This window comes from Citrus clementina, unplaced genomic scaffold, assembly GCF_000493195.1.
Source record: "Citrus clementina cultivar Clemenules unplaced genomic scaffold, Citrus_clementina_v1.0 scaffold_1, whole genome shotgun sequence".
Classification (NCBI taxonomy): Eukaryota; Viridiplantae; Streptophyta; class Magnoliopsida; order Sapindales; family Rutaceae; genus Citrus; species Citrus x clementina.
In genome coordinates this window covers 13313071-13339923 of record NW_006263303.1, presented here as the reverse complement: position 1 = coordinate 13339923, position 26853 = coordinate 13313071, and the positions used below count along the sequence as shown (strand labels likewise).

The window sequence follows — 26853 nt, the reverse complement described above, 5'->3', positions numbered from 1 at the left end:
CATACATATCAAGAGTATCCCTAGTAATGGTTCTTCGTGATGGAAGAAGATATTTAGGAGCCGCCACACTGCAAAAATGCTTAAAACTCGAATTCTCCACAATAAAAAGAGACAATTCATCAAGAAAAATCATCTTCATAGTTGCTCGTCTACAAGCATCTTGACTAAATCCTCTTGCCACAATTTCATCACTACCGATATCTTGAGTTAAAGTCATTTGGTCTTTCTAAAAGTCATTGTACTTTTTACGCCTTTCTCGGTAATGAGTCCTCAAAATGCTAGTCCCTTACCCTACCGTGCCACATTCAAATTCATTACTGTAGTAGTTGCATTTGCACTTCTTATTATTATCTGGAAGTCTAATGAAATGTTGCTACACTATTGATCTTTGAGCCATTTTTTTCCTTGGTAGTGGGGGTTTGGATGATGAAGACTTTTTCCTCTTGTTTCTGCTGGTAACAATTGTTGGCGAATCATTTTCGTTATCATCAACTTCAACTTCACGCTCAAGATCATCGGCTACACAATCACGGTTGTCTTGAACTCTTGAATAATTAGATATCTAAAATGAATAAAATAAAAATAAATAAGTAATATTGATTTATTTAACAAGTTATTAAAATGAAAAAGATCACTTAAATTTAATTTAACTACTAGCCAACATATTATAATTTAATTTAACAAGTTATGCCAACATATCATAATTTACTTCCAATCATTGTTAATTTAATTTAAAACATACATGCCAAATTGCCAATATCAAATTGCAACCTTACAAAGCTAATTACGTCATTAATCATTATGCCAAATAAGTTCATTATTCATTACGCCAAATAAGTTAAATAGAAAATATTAGTTTCAATTTTTCATTGATAGAAGTATAATACATTTGTTTCTACACTTTAAATCCAACTACTAGATACTAAGAAATAGTATTCTCTCGCAAATGGATTCTCGACCGCAATATACAATACACCTAGGCTATGTTTGGTACCCCTCATTATGAGGTATTGGGACCCCTCATAGTATTAATGTATTATTATACAATGTTTGGTAAATACACCACATAGGATGGTAATGTGGTTACAATAAAATGTTAATGCGATCAAACCCGCATAAAATAAACCCATGGGGGGGGGGGGTCGGGTTTACACGGGTTTGATGCTATTTTGAGACAAAAATAAAATTTTCTTTCTATTCTCATCACTGTCGTTCTCAAATCACTCTCCCTGTGGTTCTCCCTGTGCTCAACAGAAGCCACCTCCACAACGCTCCACCACCACGCCATTTAACTTCACCGTCACCTCCCCGTGCGACACCCACACTCTGTACGATCCCATCTCCACTGCTACCCACTGCGCAACACCACCACTATGTCGACCTTCATCGCTTAAGGTTTGATTTTGGATTTGGGTTTTTTGTTTGAATTAATTTAATGATTGAATTATCTGGATCATTTAGTTGATATCTCCTATTCTTTCCTTTTTCCCATCCCACCATTACCCTTTTCCCTCCCATTTGTCTCATTATTGACATAACTTTTATGAAAAGACAAGACAATCACAGGGTAAAATTTTCTTACTCATCTTGTTCATGACATAATTTTTATTTCAATGAATTTCATAAATTAGGTAGCTGATAGTTTCCATAACTTTTCCTGACACTAGAATCATTGACTGTAGGCCTATATAAGATAAAAGTGCTGATCCAGAAAGAGCTCTGGAAGACCTTCTCTTTACAAGTGGATCTTCAAATTTCTCATTTCAGGTAAACTTGTCTATTACACTCTTTTAGGCAATTAACTATTGTTTGATTTAAATGTGTTTTAATTAAGAATATACTAGATTTTCAATTATGATTATTGTGGTCAACTTGCATTGCTTTGGCACCTGTATAACTATTTTCCTGTGAAACAATGCTTATTTTTCTAATATTGGTTTCATAATAGCATTCTCTTATTTTGTGCCCAGAAAATGTTTTCTTTATATTATATTTGCATGTTATAATTTCAACGGACATGAACAGAGATGGAAGAAAATAGGGATTTTTTTTTTCCACGTGATTTGTTTAAGTCATTAATTAGGACTAGGGTCCATAGTAAATTTGTGTATGTGTAATGATAATAATAGTAATAATAACCACCCCTCTCTCTCCATATATATACATATATATATATATATATGCATGCTTCTATTTTCTTCTTTGTGAAAATAGCAAAAAAAAAAGTGTGCTAGCATTTAAGTTTATGGACATTTTATCAACGGCCTGCTACCTTATTTTTGACTCATTTTTATTTGTTGTTTTAGATATGGACATGAGAGGAAAATTATTTATTTATTTATTTCATTTTGCATGTTTTAATTATTTATTTATGTTGTGATATTATTTAAAGATTAATTGATTGAATTATTTGTTTCGATCTTTATTTTACAGGTTATATATTTGGAAAATGCAAAAAGAAAAATAGATGTTATGTTGCCGAAATTTTAAGGTCATAATCTTTGATTTTTATGAAGAATTATGATTTTTTTAACTTCTACTAAAAATTTTAAATCTATTCTATATTTAATATTTTTCTAAATACTAATAAATGTCATTTTCTAAATATATAATTCAATTTTCTTACAAAAAATATTAATACAGTATAGTGTCGTACCAAACATAGTATAACTAAAAACTAATACAGTACAATGTAACACCAAACATTGTACAACATTATTATAATAATGTGTTAATGCAATGCGGCATAATACAATACATCAGCATTAAAATAATGCAATACAGCATAATACAATACAGTGTGCTAAACGCACCCCTATTTCACTGCCACAAGCCACAACCACTATCTATGCCCATTATTTTTAAGCCCAGTAAAAAATATATTATATACACTAACAGTCCACAAAATCAACCCCTAACAACTAAAGAGTATACAAACACACGGGCCATGGCATAAATGAAAAAAAAAAAAAAAAGATAGACACCTGCAGACTGCAGCACCCAATATGACCGTGTGTTGGGGGCTAACGACGATGTCACTATACTTGATAGGAGGGGTTGTGCTGCTGCTGTGGTGAGGGAGAGACGCAAGGAAAAAACCGAGAGGGGCTGAGCTAACCGCATCGTGCACGCGCAATGGGGTAAGATGCCGCCGCTGAGGGGCTGAGCCGTGAGAAGAGGGAGAAATGCAAGGGAGCGACGCAAGGGAAAGAGATGCAATCGTGATTTACAGATTTAGTTTTGATTTTTTGTAATTGAAATTTGATTTTAGGTTTATATATTTTACATTAAAATATTTAAAATTAAATTAAACCCAACCGATCGGTTTGTCAGTTCGGTTCAATTTAAAACTAAATCGAACAAAAACCAATCAGTTCGTTACTTCTTAAACCATTCGATTTTTTATCACAGAACCGAACCAAATTTTTTTCAATTCAGTTTTCCCACCCTTATCTCTATTATTAATAAGAATATCATAGTCACACTCATCCTCCTCATTAATACAAATATCGAAAAAACCACCGCCCCCACATCAACTAAACTATTGAAATGATCCTCAATAGGACTATTATATGATTTCACACAAATATTATACACTTTTGTTTTGTTGATGTCATCAATTGGATCACCATTGCTACAGAATGGCGAGTAATGTTTCTCTAAAGACATCGTTAGTAGTAACACATCTTCTTAAACATCCACTAAGATAAAGTCGTTGTCATCAATGGTATCATTATTATAGTGAAGTAGAGAGTAACGGTGCTGCAATGACATCATATGTGGTAACATCTCTTCTTGAATATCAAGGATAGAGATGTTTGCTCTAAAATAAACTTTCTCCCATCATAGGATCTTAGTTCAGAACTCTAACTGATGTGGTAACAAATAAGAATACGCTCATAGTTGACCATGTCAGAGCCTATATGATGAGATTGAGCACAAAACTGTCACAAGCACGTAAGATGAAACATATTCAAATCCTATTCAAGTTCCCATCGGACCCGTGACGAGCTCGAGCAACAAAATTTAAAAAAAAAACGCTTAATGGATTGATTCAAACAACTTGGACTCAACCAAATTCGTGGAGATCCGTTGAAAAAATTACACATGATAAATACATGATTCAAGCTCTTGAAATTTCCAAATAATCACCTCCATTAAATAGGAAGTTGGCTTGCAAAGCTAGCACTTTTGAAACAAAATAAACTTTTAAAGCATGCGAAGATATACAAACTGAATGTAGTTAACAGCTAACTGGTTGTGAAAGTCATTTAGATAAAGAGCTAAGGCTATCAAAACAAAAACTGATTACCGGATGAAAAGGGTAAAAGCTACACTATTTTATCACTGACCTACACTACCCTCTCAAAAGATAGAATTACAACTCAAATATAAATTATTTAAGAAAAATAAACGGAAAACAAAATTGGACCGCACTCACAAATTTTCATAATAAATCACTAATTACTGCACAGCACAAGTCAGTTCTAATCAAGGGAAAAACTCTTCTTTTCATCGCAATGCGAAAGGGCAATAATTTTTGTGTAACTCATGAGTCGTATGGCAATCAACTCTCAATGACTTTTCTGAGATAAAGAAATGGCTTCACTTCAACGGATTGTAGGGCTGAATCTTCTGGAAACCTGATTACACTTTCAATCACCTACATAAATACCTTCCTTAATCTATCAGCAGAAAGGGATGCTCTTTTATTGGTGGGCTCCAAGACCAGTGCATATGAAAAATCTGCAGGTAAAAGTGCCATCAATCGAAATTCAGTCAACAAGACATTAATCCTAAATTCCAAGATGCACCCTAGAAACACCTCAAGACAAAAACTGCTCAGCCAATCCTCAGTGCTATGTACCAAAATTGCCAACTTTGCCATAGCAGAAAATTAATATTATTCTATGTTTCATCAGACATGCATTCTTGAATGGCCACAAGAACTAAATAATATAAAGCCACTCATAGCACAGTATTTGTCCTGTTAATGCCGATTCCAGAAAAACTGCAATCCTCAGTCTGGATAACAAATATGCTATAACTTACAAACACAAAACCCTCTACATACTAGGCTAATGAACGCATGTCAGGAAATGACTAACCTTCAATTGCCTCCTTGTAATATCCAAGCATCTCTCTTGCTGTGCCTCTGCGCAAATAAGCCTTCACATTCTAATTTTAGGGAAAAAAGAATAAAAATAAAGTTACAACCCTTTGCATACAGATTAAGATACAGCAGAAATATTTCCAAATATGTTAAAATAAATTGCACTCATAATACTTGGCAGATCCAATAGTTGCAGTGAACAAAAATATTGATCACATCATGTCACCTATTTTTCCTGGAAATTAGCTCTAACTACAGGCCTTCTTTACCATTAATTAAGCTCAAACTATAGGAGGAATAAATCTTAAAGATATTTTATTAGCATGCATATAACCACTTCTAAATTGCATAGCCCACAGCCATAGTAGTATTTGAAGGAGCAGATCTCAAAAACTTTGGAAAAAGAAATATACACCGCACAAGCTATATTCTATAATGCAGATGCTTTAACAATTTGCGAAACTCAAAAATCAAATACAAAGGAAGTGGGTCAAATGGAAATGCACAATGTCACCAATCCATTATGAAGTCAACCCAAAAAAAAAAAAAAAACTATAAATTATACAGAACAAAATCTTGCTGCATAAGAAGCACAGTTTTTGTGTCTTGATGTTGTTACAGTAATGATATTCAGAACTGACTAATCTATGTATGGCAGCCAGATTTGAGTCTATTAGATTGCAGTGATAATATTTGCAATGAACATGTTTTCTATAGCAAAAGTTGCAAAGTTGATCACAGATGCATTGCCTAAACGAATGGGACTAAAGAGCTCCACAAACAAAACAATTCACAGTTAAGGAAAACCTCACCTTTTTATCAAGGTTGATTGCCTTTGTACAGTCTGCCTCAGCTTGAAGGAAGCTGGATGGAGAGAATGAAATTATCAAGCACATATTGTAAATCAACAATCAGATATAAGTCTCAAGAATGCTAAATACCTGCCGGATTCCAGATATGCTGCAGCCCTGTTGCTGTAATATGTTGCATTATTTCCATTAAGTTTGATAGCTTCCGTATAAAAGCTAATAGCCTTCAGCCACTGCTTATCTTTATATGCTTGGTTTCCCTTAAATCATAGATTAGGAGAACATATAAGATTTGGTTTGTGGAGTGAAAAAGGCAAAAAGAAAAGAATGATTACTTTCAAACGTTTTTGCTTAGTTGCTTAAGACTATTGTAGAATACATCCCAAAATTGGCTCAGGTGTTATATGATCTACTCAAGTTGGGCGAATCTAAAAGTTGCATGGTTCTATAACTTACCTAATGAAACACTAATTTTATAACAGCACAAGGCAGCAGACGTTGCAAACAAAGAAAATAAGAGTTCTGAACTGAGACAAGTGAATTCTCCCATCCCATGATTTCTAACACATACAAGAAATGCAGCATTCCACCCGTCTCCTCCTTAAAATAAAAGCTGGAAATGACCCCAGCTCTCATATGGTTCATAATTTCTTTCTTTGTTTGTTATTTGTGTCACTCGTAAATTTGAAAAATCTTCTTTTCACAGTTGATATTTAGGATGTGTGGGAGAAAATACCTTCACAGGGGAAAATGCAATTTGATTTTGAGCATGATTGTTGCTTTATTGTTTATATACTTGTTCGATTAGCTTTTGTTGTGGATTTGCATTTTGCGTCTTTTGAAAATTCTTCCGACAGATATTTGTGGGGAAAACTAAGGTGCAAGGAAATAAATGAGTACGGCATGTGGCACTTCTAGTCCAAAGAAACTACTGGAGATACTATGCTCTTGCTGTAATAATTTTGGGATCAAACCAATTGCCATTTAGAACAACTGTTATTTTTTTGAAAAAAAGGGTAGGGTAAGAAGTGAAGAAGAGGGAGTTTTTTTTTTTTTTTCGGTTTTGCCATTTAGAACATGTTACGCCTTAGATTAGCCTAATTTCAAGTCTTGAAAGTAGCTACTTTATGCCCCCACCCCTCAACACAAGAAGAAACCAGAGAGAGAGAGAGAGAGAGAGAGAGATCTAAAAGACCATAAACTATGATTGATGCCCGTAATGGCCCTAAATTGATTGGTAGCAATCCACCTGGCTACTTCTTCGTATTAGACTAGACTATATTTCCATTGAACTCTGAAATTAAAGAATAACAGGTTCCCCAGGACAAAAAACCATAATCAACATATCAATTTACTTTTTGAGGAAAAAGTTAAGTGGATTGTCTATAGATAAAAGTTTACAAAAGGTAAATAAGATGTCCACTAGCTCCAAAAATACCTTAAGAATTTAAAAATAAGAGAGCATCTCAAAAAACATGTCAATTTACTTAATAAAGACTCAACATAATCGGCAATCCAAAGACCAAAGTCTCAAGTACTTCAACTTTTCCAATGCCAAAAAATTTTTCTAAGCAACAATACAATAGTTGACCAAAAAACATGACATCCTGTCATTTACAGACCAACATGCATTTCAAATGACTTCACAGTCTTCAAATTGTTACCATATGTACTCAGAAGCAAACTCCTTGGACAATTTTGAGAGAAAAAAATTAATAAAATAGAACTTTTCTAAATTAATAAGCTTTTATTACAGATGAAATCCGAAAAAGTAAATTCAGAGTATATCCAGAAAGTAGAACCAGGAAATCTCAACTGTCATTTCAGGGGAAAAATGACCATACAAAGAGAAATCAAAGGAAAAGATACACATAGTAGAACATCCAGATAAATGAATTGCAAAATAATATAATTCAAATTTATTTCAAAGGACCAGAAGAATCTGCAACAAGACAACTAAAAATAGATAAGAGATAGACAGTGGTTATGTACCTTTTCTTTAGCAATCTCTGCAGATTGTTTCTGGTTGAAAGTATTAGTTGACAGCTTAGATTTAGTAGCAATATCAGCCTGCTCTTGTAGAGATGCATACATATTCTGCACAGTATCCAGCAAAAAACGATCACCCCCATGCCTGGCTATGAAGGACACTGATGTAGGACACTTATCATAATATCCAAGTGGTACAGTGACCTGAAAAATTAGGAAAACAAAGTTAATTAAAATTTCAAAATTCTTACCATAAAAAAAAAAAAAAGAAATTAAGCAAACCATAGAACTTGTTTCCGTCTGAGAATGTAAAGACATATGAAACTGTTGGTCCAGACACACACACAAAGAGAGAGAGAGAGAGAGAGAGAGAGAGAGAGAGAGAGAGAGAGTATTTCACCTGACAGCAACCTGATACACTAGCAATACTCAGCAGACTGAATGCCCTGTTCTGATAATCCTCTGATAACATCTCCTTCCCACCAAGTTTTGGAGGAGGATAAGCAGTGGTAGGAGTCACTAGAATACCATCATCCTAAAACATTACCATATAAGACAGGCATAGTCAATACAACAGTGTTAGAATGCCACTTTTCTGTTCACTAAAAGAACAAAAATAAAGTTCGTCAACTAAAACCCCCAGGATGGTTACTGAAAGCATATGCAAGATGTTTCTCCTTTTGAATAATCATCAAAATTTTGGTAAAAGCATCAAAATTCGAATAATCAGAGAAAGATCAAAGTAGATCCAAGGAAGATCACAAGGGAATAAATACAAGTAAACTTGCAAGTTAAAAGGCTTAATTTGAAAAAAGAAAAGCAACCAAATGAGAATTCAGAACTAGTGTAGACATGGCGGAATCATTAAGCAGTCTCTATAGAGAATGGATGAAATAAGACCTAGCTGAAACCGACAACAATTCCCAGAGGAACCATGACCATAACATAGTGTGCATGTGAAACTTTCACCCTATCACAGGTTTTCACCAGGCAAGATATACAACAGGACCAGAATGTATCAGCACTTTTAACAAGATGAAAAAGATTTTTGACATAAAAAAAAAAAAAATGTAGCAACGAGTCAAAATTACTGATAGTGATCAATGACCCGAAGTGTGTGGAGTCATTGATTCTTCAAAAATCACCCCTTTACTCAAATTTTATTTTTTGATTATTAGTTCGAAGATTTCCTTAAGGCAAACGTTGAAAACAGATTTGAATCTGTCCTCTCTTTATCGATTTCTATTATTTTAGCCCTTGTAACGACAAACGCCACCTCAAGCACAAAACCAGATTAAACCTAACTCTGCCTATCTGTTCTCTTTTCATCCAATTCTAATTATATTAGGCCTTTGTTCTACCGACACATGCCTCCCAAGTCACCTCAATTACAGAAACAGATTAAACTTACCTCACCATCCAAGGTTGGTGTCGTGGATATTTGATACCAGACCTCTTGCTTTACTTCAAGAATCCTAGACTATCTCCTTGGGTACAAAAATACCAGCACATATAGAGCTGACCTTAACTAACAACCTAAAAAGTCCATTGATTTTCAATAGCTTCTTTCGAGAATGGAAGAAGTTTAAAAAGGCAAAGCAACCTTAATTTCTTTCAGTGAGTACACAGCAAACAAAAAGTATACGAACACACAGAATATCAGCTCTATTATAGCAACCAAAACCAAGAGAAATATATTATGTAAGTGACCATTCTTATATACAATTGCACGTGTTCCACAATTAGCGAAAAATGTTACCTTCAAAAGAGAACTGATAGCTGAACGCATTTCATTCCGAATGGATTTGCAGTTTTCTATCACTGTCTCTGAAATTTCCAACATTTCTCCAATTTCTGCAGAGATATCAGGATCTAGAGCAGGTTTTACTGATTCAATCCATTCATTATGATTATTTTTGAACTCATATCTGCATTTGAAAAGATAAAAAACTGAATTAATCCATTATCTAGTGAGGAAAGGCAAGGGAATGAAAAATGTAGATCTAATTACACAATTCTCTACACGCACCATGCCAGCAGAATACAATCAAAATCGTTCACAGGATTGAATCCCAAAGCCAAAATGATGCACATATGCAATAGTGCAAACTTGACATCAACAGATTCTATCCACTCACAGTAAAGTGGATCAGGGGACATGAGAAACATCTTATCTTATCAGGCCCCCCTCTGTTACACATATATCATATTTAAGTTAGTGCTTGAAATATGAACATTAAGGCCCGCCCCGTAAGATAGATTCATCTCAGTACAAAACCTTCCCCAACAAAATACTTCTTTCAGGTTTCATATATTACGATCCCCCTATTAATGATTGTCATTTCAATAAAAATATATATATAAATTATCCGGCAAACTATCTGATACAAACTTATGTGTATTAAAGTAGTGGAATGAGCGAAAACCGAAAACAAACTTATGTACCTGACTCATTGTTACATCAGTTATCATGTGAAGGTATTAGTTATATTTGTATGTGAAGTAAGAGGGTTGATACAGTGCATGCCACCATGCACCATCATGGCATTTTCTCATTGGGAGAACTGTGGGGCACATCACAGTTCTAAAGTACTTTCTCCTTGCGGCCACCCAAAAATTTAGCAACTACTTCCTCAAATACTAAATGGCAACACCAAGACAGACCTTCCCACCTACATTACACTTGTAGCATAGCCATCCTTTTACTCAAGTGCCCAAGCATTGGAAAATGCAAGAACTATTCAATACATGGCAACACGAACAAGAAAGAGGGAAAAAATATTAAACATGCCAGCTGAATGAACAGCTATTTTCAATGGTTTCACATTTAAGTCACACAAAGCAGTTTGGGAATATGTAGGAGAAGTTAGATGACAGGATTGTATTATTTCAGAATCATGAAACCACAATCAGCAATATTCACACAAGCAGACAAGCATACGACAAAGGGTGATAACCTTCAAAAGAAAGTTGAGACATGGAACACTCAAGTCTTAGCCATGCCATGAAACAATGCAGATTCTTAACAAACTTATTTCATAAAGAAGTGAGCTCACCGCTGGATTAACCGCATAACATTTTTAAGTTCACCATTTGTTTTGTGAAAACCTTTCAAGCTTGGAACTTTAGAATCAAAATATTCTCCGAGGTTTTCATGCTTCAACACTTGTCCTGAACAAGATTATTGACAGAAAAATCAGAGAAATGCCAATTTACACAAGCAAAAGAGCTTAAAAAGTAAACTTAAATGGATTTTCCTCAAAAAAAGGCTAATGATTAAAGGTTCAAAGCACAAGAACTTACTTCCAAAAAGCTTCTCAGTTGACTTAATTACCACCTGAACAACCCTGTCAGCAGGAATCTTCAAGAGCTCAAAACAATCATCAGCAATTATAATTTGTCTTGGACTACGTTGAGCTGCAAATGGAAGTTGCAGCAACACATGGCCAACATGACGCAGAATTTTAGGATCCCTAGCAAACCAACCTGCAATGAAATATTAATGGAGGCATAAGACACAAACTACACAATGCACAGAAGATGTCTGCAAAACGTACAAAAATGCCATGCAAGACTTCATTTATCAGTTCGAGATTAAACTTAGGTCATATCATACATTACATTCACAGATCTGCTGAATAACACCAAAACTGTAAGGTTTGTTTGACCTAAAATTTATTTTCATCAGTCCCACAGTAGCACAAATGTAGGAGAAATTCATGAAGATCTATCCCACTCCTGGAATCCAAGCCACACATTAACAGCCGCATCATATTGGTCAATTAACTCTACATACTTATTGCCAAGAAGCAACCAATAACCGGCTGGAAACATACCACTGTGTAATCTAACAATAAAATCAAATCACATTATGCATAAATGATAAATGCTTCATCTTTTATTTTTATACAGTCATGTTTTTGTTATATTTAAGCCCTTAAGATGATTTTATTAAATACAACTAAGAATTTCAAGATAATTATAATTCTAATATTTTATTAGTAACATTCTTTTTCTTGAACAATGAATCAACATGTGAATGGTATAACCGAAATATATAATGGAAATAATTTATTCACTTCTGCTTCAATACATTCTCTTGAATGAGCATTAGTCTAATGCAATTATATAGATGTACTTGTCAGTAGTTTGCAGTTTCCAAACAAAAGGCCTCTGTTTTCTCCTCTATGTCTCTCCTTTTTCTGTTCAGATAACATCCACTCTTTAATGCAAGTCAAATAGAATTAACTCAATATTAATGAAATATTCACCAAATGGAAGTACTGAAAACTTGGCCAGCAAGTGTATTTCTAACATCTTCCTTTTCAAATAAAACCGGTTCAAATTTAGATGATAACTGTAATTCATATCACTCTTCAATATACATGTTAGAACTTCAGAATGTAATTTCCAAGTAAACTTCATCTTACCGAACTTTCACAAACACAAATCTAAAGAGTAACATGCTCTCTCAAAACAAATAAATAAAATCATATATTTTAGCATGTCCAGAAAACAATTAGCACAACCTCATGTAATAATAAAAATAATATGCAGTCCAAGGACTACTGTTCCTACCATCTCCTCAAGCAATACAACAGAACACAAAGATGAGACAGCACTTGGGACATGTATGGTTTTGGTTCCTCAGGAACCTATCATTTATGAATTAAGAACATAAGAATTTCAGTGATGCGTACCAACAGTATCAAGACTTGTTGAAATGGGTATAATCCCCATGTGGGAAACAGCCCCATAGGAGGGCCGGAACCCTAAAATTCCACAAAATGCAGAAGGTACCCTCACACCTCCAACAGTATCAATACCTGCCAATAAATCATATGAGACTCAATTATTCAAAATTCGATGACACTAGCTTAATTTGGTAATTAAGCATAAACAACATAAAAACACAAAAGCAAGCCAAAATATTTTATGTAAATTAAAAAACCATGTAGCAAGCGCCTGATGACATGTTAATAAAACTAGCAAATTTGGACCTGCCATAGTTAGCATGGTTATGTTCAAAATTTATAGTTATATGAGAAGCAAAAAATAGTACAGCTAAACTAATGCCATTAACACTTATCATCAATTAAATATGAGATTTGTATGATAAATATTATCATCACTGAAAGACATGTATGCTTTTCTTTTTCTTTTTTTTTTTGTTGCACAGAAATTCTATCCCAACTAAGAACTCGGCTGCCTAGATTTATTGATAACAAATAAAAATGCTCAACTCCTCCAAAGTTAAGCTAACTTGGAATTTTTTTTTTTTTTTTTGAATCTTTAATGCATGGATAACACAGAATTGGGCTACGGAAACCTAAGAAAAAGCTCACCCAAGGAGAAATCAACAAGATCAGCAGCAACGGCCACAGCAGCCCCACTAGAAGATCCACCCGGCATTTGTGAAGGTGCAGCAGGATTAGTAGGCGTATCATAATGCTTATTTGTTCCATTTATACTGCAAAATGAAGTGAGTACCAGCACAGAAAATTCAGAAAATTAATAACAAAAAGCAACAACTGTTAATCGTCCCCAAAAATTAAAAAAAAAATAGAGACCTGTAGGCAAATTCATCAACCACAGTTTTGCCAATGCAAGTGGCACCTCCTTCGACGAGGGTGGAAACCACAGTAGACGTTCGAGAAGCTGCACTGTGCGTCCGGGCCCACTCTGGATGCCCAAAACCAGTCACGTATCCTTCGATATCGAATCTGTCAACACAAAAATAATAAAGAAAATACAATAAAATAAAATGAAACAAAATAAAAATGTTAAAATAAAAGTGAAAGTGAAAGGTTGATAAATAGATACAGGTCAGAGACGGCAAAAGAGAGGCCGGTAAGAGGATGAGGGGCTTTTGGAGGAAGGGGCTGAGGCGGAGGAAGCAGTTGAAGTTTCTCGATGAACGCTCCAAAATCTTGTTTTATATTCTTCTTAAGCTTTTTAGTCATTAGCAGAATTCCAGCTAAACCCAGACCCAACAATACCCATAAATTAGCAGATTGAGAAGCCATATAGGAACTCGATATAATTCTTAATTTGAACTTTAACCAAACAAGGAAGCAGCACCCACACGCACTGCTATCAAAACCTAAGAGCTCGAGGAGGAGAGGAGCAACCTGAAGCTGACCAATCTCATAGATGGATTTATTACTTCTATTTTACTGCTAATAAGACGCTGCTATCGACGTGGCAATTGCGCCCGGTACACCTCCATTATTCAAAAATTATCTCAATATCCTCAAATGTATTTTTACCAAAATTTTCATCGATACCCTTTAAAAACTGATAAAAAATTACTAAGTTATTCTCATTTTAAAACATTTCAAATCAACTATCTTCTCCACCAATTCGGCATATGTTATCGATCGTGGTATTATTATCCCTTTATCCTTTGAACCTTTGACTTATACTCGTCATTTTGCTCAATCCATTCACCATTGAAGAGAATATGCACACGTACCAAAACCATATCTGATGATACAATAAAAAAAATAATATTAAATTTCATATACAAGTAACTACACGACCTTCCCTTTATCCTTTGAACCTTTGACTTATACTCGTCATTTTGCTCAATCCATTCACCATTGAAGAGAATATGCACACGTACCAAAACCATATCTGATGATACAATAAAAAAAATAATATTAAATTTCATATACAAGTAACTACACGACCTACATGACCTACACGACTATATTTCTTACATGACCTACACGACTATATTTCTTACATGACCTACACGACTATATTTCTTACATGACCTACACAACTATATTTCTTACATTACCTACACGACTATATTTCTTACATGACCTACACGACTTACACGACTATATTACTGACACGATCTACATGACTAACTATATGACGTACACGGTATCAAAAGAATGCACGACTCGAAACATTTTCACCATAAATAAATTATATTGTTGAAAAAAATAATTAAACAACCTACATTGCATATATTTCTATGTATAAGAAAAAATGGTAAAAATAAAACATTGTAATGTGAGGAAAATTTCTAAATTTTCCTAAAAATTAAAAAATTAAAAACCCAACAACATTAACATACCTTATTGGGTTGTTTAATAAGCAATGCACCTTTAAAGAAAGAGTGGGTGTTAAAAAATGAATACATAATTGTATTTGTGTAAGAAGTTATGAGAGATTTTGAGAGATTTTAAGAGATTTTGAAAGAATCGGCAGCAAAAATAAATTTGGGTGAAAGAAATGAGGAAAGAAATATGAAGACAATTCATTGAGTGAATTTGATGCATTCATTAAGGGCATTTCTGACTTTGCTCACATTTATTAGGGTATTCATGAAAACCAAAAAGGGAGGGGGTATTTAAATAATTTTGAAACTATTAAAGGGTATTTAATTAAAAACCCCGCTATCGACTTATGCATTACTTTTAATATATCGGTATTTATCGTTAACCTCCCCTTATTCTTTTGTGAGATCGCTATACGCCCATATATTTCTACTATTGTACAAAATAACGTTCTTTTGGTTTTTTTTTTTTTTGGGAGTATTAATGTAGCTTAAATCGTATTAATTTGGAAAAAAAAATACCAAATTCAATGTGTATTTAGCATCAATAAATTGAGATAGGCTATACATCACATGCATTATGAAACTTCTTTTTTCTTATTGGTAACTAGAAATTATATTAAGAAGAAAAATGTGAATTTCATGGATTAATCAATACAATAAGATAATGGGAAAAAAAATCATACATTTTTGCCTTAAAAAAAAGTTAAATTATGTAAATCACTTAAATTAAGATATTCATGTGAAAGAATATGATTAATTTGAGGATGCATAGAGTGGGCGCAATGAAGGTAAAACATAAATTACAGCTAGAAATAAAGCTATTTTATTTTAGGAGGATTCTGTTTTTAACAAACGGGGGTAGAGCAGCTGAAACGGCCCCTATAACAAGAGTTGTAACTGGTAAGTTGTAGATTATTTCGAGAACTAGCTTGCTTCAAATAAGAAAAGATCTAAGCTTTTAAATATTATTACAATGCCGAAGCCAATCCAGGCACGGATCAAATTTAAGACTATTATTGGACCGAAAAATAAAAACCACGTCTTTGTTTAAAATATACAATCCTAGCTCAGGAATTCTGTCGCCTCTTGATATTACAGTTTACCCGAAACTTCCTCTTCAAACAATAAATTGTAATTGCCAAATTATAATCATTTATCCCAAAAAGGGAAGACCAAAAATGTCACTTTTGGTGAATAATCTTAAACTTAACGCTGCAGAGTCCAGACAGAATGGTTGGGTTTCCAGTTTAGGAGGCCTTGATCCTCGAAGACTCTCCAACAACTCGCTCCATTCTTGTATACCACTCTCCTATTCGAGTGTGCTCCACCATGTCTCTACCTGATCTTAGGTACCGGATTGGTCTTAATACTCCAAACACAGCAAGGTCAGCTAAATTAGGCTTCGAACCCCCTGAAATAACCAAGGTAAATCAAGATATATATTATTTATTAACAAAGGATGATGCTTCTATTGGTTATTAACAAAGGAAGATGCTTTTGTTGGTGCTCAAATTATGTACAAAGTTGATGAGATGCTTACAAGTTGAAGAAGATATTAGATATTTGAAGCACATACCTAGAAATTCCCTACCATTAAGAGCATCCACCCATGTTTCTGCAGCTTCATATAATGCAGCGCGCTCATCAGTAATATTGTATTTCTTTTTCAGTTTTTTGGACACAAAATACATTGCTGCAGCTCCAGCATATTTTGCTGTAAGTTTTTCTGTGAAGCTGAAATTGCCTGCAATTAAAAGAGAGGTTTACAAAATAAAACAAAGCAAAAATAACACACTCTTACTATCAATAAGGACAGACTCAAGGAATATATACAGATTAAGTAGACTTTGAAAATTTTCAACTAAGACAAATAAAAGCAATCAGTTGAAGTATTGTATACAAGTTCAACTTTTTTTTTCTTTTTCCAAATTGACAATAAACAATGCAGTATTATCTTACATGATTTTTTTCCTAAAGACATTTCTTGGAGATTACTGATGCAAACACATGGAAAGAGTTCTATGACAATGCTAGAAGAGAATTCGCCAGTCTGCCAGAAGCACAAGCAATAAACAGAGAATATATGCATCATTATTCAACTTTCTAGTGTGTGTAGGAGATAATGACAATGCTGATAGGACCTGCTAAAGGACAACTAAGTGGCTACAGCTAAGGCTCTATTACAACTTTTGAAAAACTCATCCTCATAGAAGCTTCAGAAGTGCGGGGCAAACACACTGAAAAAAATAATTGTATCAATAAGCACCAATTAAGAAAACTGTTCTCCATAGCGTGACCACTAACAGCAACACTAATAAAAAAATATCATACTTCGCCTCATTAAATCTACTATTGGTGCCATCAAGGTGTAAGACAAAGGGCCATCTAAAATCTAACAGATGCCAAATCAATCAGTACAAACAAAGGAAAGTGAACTTAAAAGAAGTAAACCATTCAGGACAAACTAAAATAAATTATGAATTAACTTCTCGCTCAGTTTCCTTACTTGGAGTGTTAAGATAGCAATTCTCAGGAATTACAACTGCCACCAACTCCTTTTGATATGTAGCAAAAGATTCATTGACTTAGTTCTTCTTCTACAATCATCTGTGTAAAGGTCCACTATAATATTCACTTTGCACTATTCATCAAAATAAGTGTTCAACTAATTTCTTTCGAGAAGCAACTTGTGCTAACACTTCCATTAGACTATATACTGAAATTTCAAGGGAAAGTGTTCAACTGACTTCTTTCAAGAAGCAACTTGTCTAACACTTCCATTAGACTATATATTGAAATTTCACAGGAAAACAAGCACAAGGCTGACAAACAGGTACTCTTGGACCAAAGTATTAGAACTAGAATACATGTAGATGCATTTTAAGTAATCCAATTCCCAATTTTAAGGTCTATGCTCAAATCAAGAAGAGAAAAAATCATAAACTGGACTCAATAAATCACAGAAACCAGAGTGTACAGGCAAGAAAAAGCACCAAAGGCTACTTTTTCCTCAATTTTTTGATAAGAAACTCAAAAATGTGTAAATGAAGAATATTTAAAACAGATAATGGACCAGCTGTCCACTAAGGATGCAAAAACTAGGATTATTTGCACTATAAATACTTTTTTCTCCTTGTTTGGTTCAAATTAAAATTTTAAAGCACCATCCACTAACACATAGACATGCATTTACAGAAATAATCTTACCACTGCTTGTGATATAGTCAAAGGACTCAAGAGCCTCAGAAGTATTGCGATATATGTTTGGGGACAACAGATGCACAAGGTGATTATCCACCCATCTACAACATGAAGCCACAAACAATAACATTAGGAAGATTATGCTGAAGCTCTAACATGGTCAAGAATGAAATAAATGGCGTTGCAATAAATAACAACATAATGTTGTTAAAAGAACATTCAAAATTTTCCTTAATTACAAAGCTTAATGACCAATTTAAATTAGGCCATTTCCTGACATTTGAGCTTTGAAGTCGTCACCTAAGAGGCTGTACTTTTATCGACTGAACTCTGGAAATGGTTCAGTTTTAGTCTTTCAGTTGTTTTAAGTGCATTTATTTTTTAACACTGAATATTCACAAAATCTGTCTGAATAAAATTAATTCTTTGGACTTGTCACTGAATCTGAATGCATTTTATATTTATTTTCATGATAACACATAATATTTTACCTTATTACAACCTCATCATTCCTTGACCCTATTTTTTAGAAGGATAAATATGCAAAAACAATATTACTATTCCATTTAAACATTAAAAACAAAAAAAAAAACATATATTTCCAATGTACACCTTAAATCTATTCAATTTCATATGAAAAAGAAGACACTATTTGACACCAAGCAAAACATTTCTCTTACATTTGAGGTATAAAAGCAAGATCAACAAACTTTTATTTTTTTATTTTTTTTAGGGGGGAGTGGCAGGAAATAGAAATAATTTATTAATTGTCAAAATGAACAAACACACAGAGGACCGGATATCCACAAAAGAAAGCAAATAGAACCATGATTATCCTCATCTATACAAAACAATATGGACGGTTCACTCTTAACTATCTATGAGAGGAACGCCCAAGATCTTAGCATCAGAAAAGTCTCCCGAGAAAGCATTGTAGCCCAAAAACTTCTTGAATGACGTGGATAAAGAAATAGGCAGTATCTTGAAAATATTGTCCAAAGAGATGCCAAAAACAATATTAGTCCACAAACCAAGGTCAACAAATAGCAACCAAACTTTTACAAATCTTAGCTAGAATCCAAAGAGCCCAACTGTATCAAAATTTTAACAATTTTCAGAAAAGTTGAGACAGAATCAACCTCAAAGACTGAGGTTATGTTTGTTTTATAATCTAAATGCGAATAGATTTGAATTTTCCTGAACCCTGAACAATATTTTTCTTGCACATACATCTGAAAAGTGTGAAATATGTCTAAACAATTCAGAAACATATAAAACAAATATTGACATATCTATCTCTCTAAGAAGAAAAATCTATTCAACTGGTTGTTGGCCATGATGTGAATGCTAATTGCTCATTTTATAATATCAAAGTACTAATCATTTGGATACTAAACATATTAGATGGATGGGGGTTACTTTATTCTGGAGCTGGATTTGATGCTTCTCTTTTATTGCTTAGAGTCTACTTAAAATCATAATTTTTTTCCTGGCAAAGGAAGCTTATTAACTTAATGCTTGACTGAGGCACAGTAATCAATAGTCAAATGGTTGGTCTAATCCTACTTTTACCTATACTTCTATCTATGTTGTTCTTATTTCTCCAATGTTTTCTTCATTAGCTAACTCCATTCTTTTTCCTGGAATTCAAATATCATTTCACATCTTTCATACAACTTAATTAATGAGAACCAGTAGGCCACAACATCTTATCGCAATCCCCAAACCTTAAAATCCTTGCATTCTTCATTCCCACTTATACAGCATAGTCTTTACCCTTAATCCACCAGCGGCTCCATCAAATTATTGCCTAAACTTTCAGCAGCCTAAATCCACATATTCTGCCATTGTTTAGTAATTAAACAATCCAACATCAAATTTTATTTAAGTTATAACCCAGCACCTATGTGGCATGCCAAAATTCATCGAACTTCCTTTATGCCTCAATGGAAAAAAAATTGAGCAACAATGTATAGAAGATAAGTCATACCCACGCCACTTTTTCTCTTCATCATCGCCAGAGGGTGAATCGGCCTTCCTCTTTGGAGTTAATTTTTGGTCCAACTGATCAATTATAGCTTCACAGATAACACATGCTACTTTAATAAATTGAAAGCAAAGCAGACATTTAACAAGATCAAGAAAAACAAAACCAAGTACCAGATGAGTCGACCAGTTGCTCGCCATCCACCATCAAAATAGGCACCTTTTTATATTCAGACCACTTGATCTCTTTCTTATTAATTGGATTCACTTCCACAACTTTGTAAGGTATATCATAGTAGTCCAGGAATGCTGAGATAGCCAAAACAAACAAACTAGTAGAGAATCCAACCCAACCAAATCATATAATAATAGAATTGTAATTTTATTTATCACTTAAAAAAGCTAAAAGCTAGGTATTAAAAGATGGTACCTTTAACTTTATTGCAAAATGGGCAAGCTTCGTACTGATAGAGAACAACTTCCTTAGGAACAAGGTCCGTTGGCAAAGGCTCCTTGGCGTAGACGCTTTGGGCTGAGAGGGAAGCGATTGCAGCAGCAGAGGCTAGAGCACCGGCGACGCCAAGAGAGGCGGTGGCGGCGGCTGCAGCTGAGCCTGTGGAGAAGCAACGCCATCGGCTGTATGAAGTGGAATTGGTGGTGAGGAGACGGTGGTTAATGGTGGCGGTGGCTAGGGTTCTACTGGAAAGTATCAAGGAAGTTACAGTAGTTGATCTTCTCATCGCGACCGATCTTCGAGAGATATCTCTGTGACTCGGGGTTTATGCGGCTATGGGGTTTAGGATTTTCATTGATTGGTTTTTTGGGCTTTGGGGCGTTGCCACTTGTCACTTGCCACCTGTCAACTAATTAGTCACGTGCTCGTATGATTTTCCAATCCAGTAGCTTTACTATGGTAGCTAGACTATGGTGGAGTTGATCTACTGTAGTTTAATGATGGTGATCGTCAATTATTTCGCTAAATATATAGTGTGTTTATTTGAGAGTTTAGAAAATAAAAATAAAAGAATAAAAATAAAATAAAATTCTCATTCTTATTTATTTTTGTTAAATAAACATTAAAATCACATTCACATTCTAGTTTATTCTCATTCTCAATTCATTTCTAATTTTCTATTCCACCACATTTCTATTTCATGAAGTAAATATTATAATCTCATTCTCATTCGATATTCTCATTCTCATTCGATATTCTCATTCTCATTCGATATTCTCATTCTCAACCCACTTATATTCCACCACATTCTCATTTTATGAAACAAACGCACCAACAATTTAATATTTATTTATTCGTTCTAATTTTGAATTTTTATTTTATGATTACTTTGAATTTCTATCTTATCTTTTTTTTTATAGGAATTTCTATCCTACCTTAATTACATTTGACTCTCTTGTTCGATAAAGGCTCTATCGTAAAATAATTTCAAATAGTAAGCATTTGATGTGCTCTGTTTGACTTAAAAGAAAAAATTAATGCTAAAAGTAAGTGTTAGGGATCGAATCAGATTCATATAAAGTAGAACAGATGATATTTGAGTAATTCAATCATATTGGAATAAAGAGGATACGGATCAATCCATATTGTAATACAAAAATTAAAAAATTAAAACATAAATAGAAAAAGAACTAATGAAATAAAACCCTAAAAGCTAAAATTGAATCCTCCAAACAAGTATAAAACCCAGCTGGCAGCCGCATCACAACAAGCACCCACGATCATGAACACTAAGCAAGCCAACATGGCAACACCATCCGTCGACAGCGCCCCAGCCTTTTTTTTTTTTAAAGAAAGAAAAAACTTTCTACCATTCATCTGAAATTAAGACAGAACAACATCTGGAAAGTTTTCTAGCCAAATATTGGTTTCACCACATCTTATTGCTCTTTTAGCTAAGCTATGAGCAATAGTATTACAAGTTCGAAGAACATGCTGACATTTAACCACTTGGAAATCTTTCCTGCTGCTGCTGATTATATCAGAAATAGGCTAGCATATTTCAGTCCTGCTGTTTTTCCTATTATTAATTAGCTCAACCACCTCTAAGGAATCGGATTCAATAATTACTGATGAAAGTCTAACAGTTTGAGCTACGTATAATCCCCATTTGGCTGCCTCAGCTTCTGCGAAAGAGGTGTCCTCATAAAATTGTATACACCTAACAGCTGCTGCTACAGTCTTCTGAGATAAGTCTTTAATAACAACCCCAAGACCTGCAATTTGCTGATTTTTGTCAATAGCCTCATCCACATTGATTATATGACACCCTTCAGGGGGAGGTTCCCATTGATGTGTTTCTCTCGGCTCTCTTTGTTTAAATTGATGCTGCTCAAGCTCTTTGACTCTCTAATAAGCTTTCACGACTACAATAACCTTAGCTATTGATATGGCAGGATCTGACCTTTTCCTTTCATAAATAACTTTGTTCCTTGCATTCCGCACCCCCCCCCCCCCCCCCCCCCCCCCCCCACCACACAAAAGATACCAGCTCAATCTCCCTGGTTGTTAGTTTTTTTTGTCAAGCTTTGCAGCATGCTCAACAAATCCTGTCTAGCTTCATTTTGAACTTCTGCAGCAATATGGGTGTGCCTCCACATTTTCTTGGCAAGCTTACAGTCCAGCAGAGCATGGGGAATATTTTCCAGCTCTTTCTTACATATTTGACAGATAGGTTCCTGCACCACCTTCCTTTTCCATAAGTTTTCCATAGTTGGCAGAAAGTTTTTTGCAGCTTTCCAGAAGAAAATTTTCACCTTTTCAGGAATCCCCAACTTCCATATTGTTTGCCAACCTTGGGGGTCAGAGTTTGAACAGCAGGGCTTGTCAGGAAATTTGATCTTAAGAGCTAATTGGTAACCACTTTTAACGGAATAATTCCCCTTGTCATAGTGCCAAAGCATCCCATCTTCTTTAGGCTCACTAGGCAAATGAATTCTCATAATGGCTTCACCATCATCTGCAGCAAAGTTCTGCTGAATTAAAGCTTCATTCCACCTGTGGTTAGGACCAATCAGCTCAGAAACTCTAATGTCAGCTGGCAGCGATGATCTCACAATTAGTTTGACAGACATTGGCCTAGGCAACCAATTACTGGAGTGGATTTAATTTTTTCTCCTCTTCCAACTCTCCATCTGATGCCTCTTTGAAGAACCTGTCTATCCCATAAGATGCTCTTCTAAACAAAAGAAGGGTTGGATCTTGTCTTGGCCTCGAGAAAATGAGAGTTCTTAAAATATTTTGCTTTCAGCACTCTTACTACCAAGGAATTAGGATACTGAATCAGCCTCCAACCTTGCTTTGCAACCAAGGCTTGGTTAAAACTAGATATGTCTCTGAATCCCATTCCTTCTCTGTATTTAGCACAACTCATCTTCTCACATTTTGTCCAGTGCATTCCTTTTCTATCTTCCTTCGATCCCCACCAAAATCTTGCCATGCCTATCTGGATTTCATTGCACAGCCCTATCGGAATTTTAAAAACACTCATTGCATATGCAGGGACAGCCTGAGTTACGGCTTTCATCAGTATTTCCTTGCCTCCACTGGAAAAAATTTGTGCTGCCAACTAGATATCTTATTCAAGACTTCGAGTTTAATATCGTTAAAGAAACTTGTTCTTTTCCTTCTTATGATTGAAGGCAAGCCCAAGTATTTCTCATGCTTAGACACCACCGTGAGATCAAAAATATTCTTTATTGCTGTGATTTGTCCTCCCTGAATCTGACCACTAAGGAACACTGATGATTTTTCATAGTTAAAAACCTGTCATGATGCAGAAGTATAGCAATAAAAAATTGACTTTAAATGCTTGCACTCTTCATTATTAGCCCTTGTGAATACAAGGCTATCATCATAAAAAAGAAAGTGGGAAATAGTGATGTCTCTAGAAAATTTCAGCCCGTGAATCTAGTTTTGCCGCTCTCCCTGCAATAAATGATTTGAAAATACTTCTGCACATATGATAAACAAATATGGTGATAACAGACATCCATGTCGAAGGCCTCTTTAGGGCTGAATTAGACCTTTTGCAATCCCATTTATAATAATAGAGAATGTGGGAGTGGTGACACAGTTCATAATCAAATCCACCCATTTATCCAAAAAGCCTAGCTTCTTCATAGCTTGCCTCAAAAAAGTCCATTCCACTTTATCATAAGCCTTACTTATATCAAGCTTTAAAGCAACCCAACCATTTTTCTTCCCTTTGCTAAGTCTAATTTTATGCAAACATTCATATCCAAGGATAACATTGTCAGTGATTAACCAATTAGGTATGAATGCACTTTGACTCGGGGAAATAATTTGGTGAAGAATTTGTTTTAGCCTATTAGCTATGGTCTTAGCTATGATTCTGTATATAACATAACATAGGCTGATATGTCTAAATTCAGTAGTTTTCCTAGGTTTAGCAACTTTAGGAATTAGAGCAATATATGTATGATTCAAAAGGGCTGTTGTACCTCGATCATTGAGAACATGCAGACATGTCTTTATAACTTCATTTCGGGTTACATCCCAATGCTTTTGAAAGAATACAACTGGTAATTCGTCTGGTCCGAGAGCTTTTATTGGGCACATTTGAAACAGGGCTGCTGTGATTTCTTATGCTGAAAAAAGGTTGATCTAATTGGTTGTTCAGCTCTGAATTAATCTTCAGAGGCATTCCTTGAAGGGCTGCATTAATTTTGTCTTGACTTGGGTTGGAAGTGGTGAAGAGATCTTGAAAATATTCACAAAATCTTCTTTCCACTTCTTCATTATCTTCTATCCATTGCCCATTATTATCTTCTACACCTTTAATTTTATTTTTCCTCTTCTTTGTCGAAAATTTGTGATGAAATAACTTCATGTTTTTGTCCCCCTCTTTTAGCCAATCAGCCCTGGATCTTTGTTTCCAGTACACCTCTTCATCAATCAACAAGTTTTGGATCTGCCGCTCAATATTACTTACATCATCCCCATCATCATTCTGAAGATTGCCTTGCTTTGCTCTTTCCAGTTTCTTTATCAGGCTCTTTAGCTTTTTTTTCCCTGTTACCGAAAGCTTCCTTGCTCCAAAACTTCAGATGAGCCATAGAGCTTTTAGAAATCTTTGTAAACATCTGAACAGGGTTATCTTCACTTCCATCTCCCCAATTAAGCCATTCTCTCTTCACAATATTTTTGCACTCATCATATGAACTCCACATATCCTCGTAGTGGATTCTATTGAAACTTCTCTTTTCATAATTCAAACTTCTCTGCCTATTTTGAACCACCATCATGATCGGGCAATGGTTTGACTCCCAGTGTATAAGATTTGTAGCTGGCCAATCGTAAAATTCAGCTCGCCATTCCTGGTTGCACATGAATCTATCCAATCTCTCCTCTATATAATGGGGTCCAAAACGTCTGTTCGACCAAGTAAAAGGGTGTCCTTTGTAGCCTACATCCTCAAGCTTACAATCTTTAACAAATTCTCTAAAATCGGCAACCACCCTAGCATTTCTGTCTAAGCCCCATTTTCTCCTTTAAATTCAAAACCTCATTAAAATCTCCAAAGCAAAGCTAAGGGCTTACCGACAACTTTGCCAGCCTTCTTAATAAAGTCTAGGTATGCTTCTTTTTTTGGCTTCAGGATGACCATATATGCCCGTGCATCTCCAGCTTCGTCCATTTGCATTCTGAATCTCAGCATTTATATGGTGGTTGCTATATGATGTTATTTGAACCGTAATTTCTAAACTCCACAGCATGGCTAAGCTTCCACTTTTTCCTTTTGAATCCACCACTAAACAATTCTCAATACCCAACTTCCTACACACATTATTAACCTGCTTAGAGCTCAATTTGGTCTCACAAAGGAAAATTAATTGAGGTCTATGCAGGTGGAGAATTTTTTTAATGGCCAGGAACGTCTGAGGATTCCCCAAACCTCGGACGTTCCAACTAATAATCTTCATGGTTGTCGGCGGGGCTGGTCTCCAGCCTCCGCTGATAACTTATCTGAAGTAGCCATTTGAACCTCTATAACCTTCTGTGCTGCATCTTCCTATATCAGCTTCAGTTTTGCCGATGGTGATGAAACTTGAATTTGCTTCACCCACGTACCACTTGGACTTCCTATTCTCGTCTTCTTACTTTGTAGGCTTAAGACCATTGTTCATTCAGCAGGCCTTTTCGAAGAAATTGGCCCAGCTTCTCCCTCAATTCTTTTTGTCCCAACTCTCGCTTGTAATTTCCATTTTCTGCCTTTGGCTTTTGTCCCTTTTTTTTTAGCCCACTCACTCCATCTTCTTTGTTTAAAACCTGCTGGCCCATTTTTTCCTCTCTCCCGTTATTTGGCCCAGTTAATGTCACATCCAATTTTTTGATTGCTTCATCAATTTCCCGCCTTACAAACATTCCCGCCCTTGTGCTCAACTCCCCACATACCAGTCCTTTGTCAACTGTCCTCGTATGCTTTCTGTCCTCTAAATTTTGTTGAATAGCCCTTACATCTCTTCGCATTAATGAGCCCTCAACTACCGCTTCAACATTCATGTTTCCCATTGGTGATTTAGCTTTTTCTAAGCTGTCAGGGTTTGACCCGGATCCACCTTCTGCATTCGGGTTAATCGGGCTCTGTTTGTGTTGAGGTCGATGCTGGTAGTCTTGGTTTGGTTGACTTGCTTCCCTGTTCCAT

The 26853-nt window shown here is 35.0% G+C and overlaps 2 protein-coding genes across 3 annotated transcripts; both read right to left on the bottom strand.

Annotated features, from left to right (window-relative positions):
• Positions 1–4426: 4426 nt before the first annotated feature.
• On the bottom strand, positions 4427–14052 carry LOC18056059 (outer envelope protein 64, chloroplastic). 2 transcript variants are annotated; one of them, XM_024177663.1, is made up of 13 exons: positions 13735–14052; positions 13482–13634; positions 13257–13381; positions 12612–12737; positions 11215–11397; positions 10968–11082; positions 9671–9839; positions 8312–8446; positions 7915–8115; positions 6055–6182; positions 5926–5977; positions 5109–5178; positions 4427–4746 (listed from the first exon to the last, which is right to left on the bottom strand). In XM_024177663.1, exons 1-13 carry the CDS (start codon positions 13935–13937, stop codon positions 4664–4666), a joined length of 1743 nt encoding a protein of 580 aa, XP_024033431.1. In that variant the 5' UTR covers positions 13938–14052; the 3' UTR covers positions 4427–4663. The 2 variants fall into 2 exon arrangements, with proteins under 2 accessions (XP_024033431.1, XP_024033432.1); XM_024177664.1 differs by lacking the exon at positions 12612–12737.
• A 1846-nt stretch (positions 14053–15898) lies between these two features.
• LOC18056058 (prostaglandin E synthase 2) lies at positions 15899–21090 on the bottom strand. The gene is made up of 6 exons (XM_006451552.2): positions 20604–21090; positions 20348–20482; positions 20178–20265; positions 18194–18288; positions 16563–16730; positions 15899–16397 (listed from the first exon to the last, which is right to left on the bottom strand). Exons 1-6 carry the CDS (start codon positions 20911–20913, stop codon positions 16234–16236), a joined length of 960 nt encoding a protein of 319 aa, XP_006451615.1. The 5' UTR covers positions 20914–21090; the 3' UTR covers positions 15899–16233.
• Positions 21091–26853: the final 5763 nt, after the last annotated feature.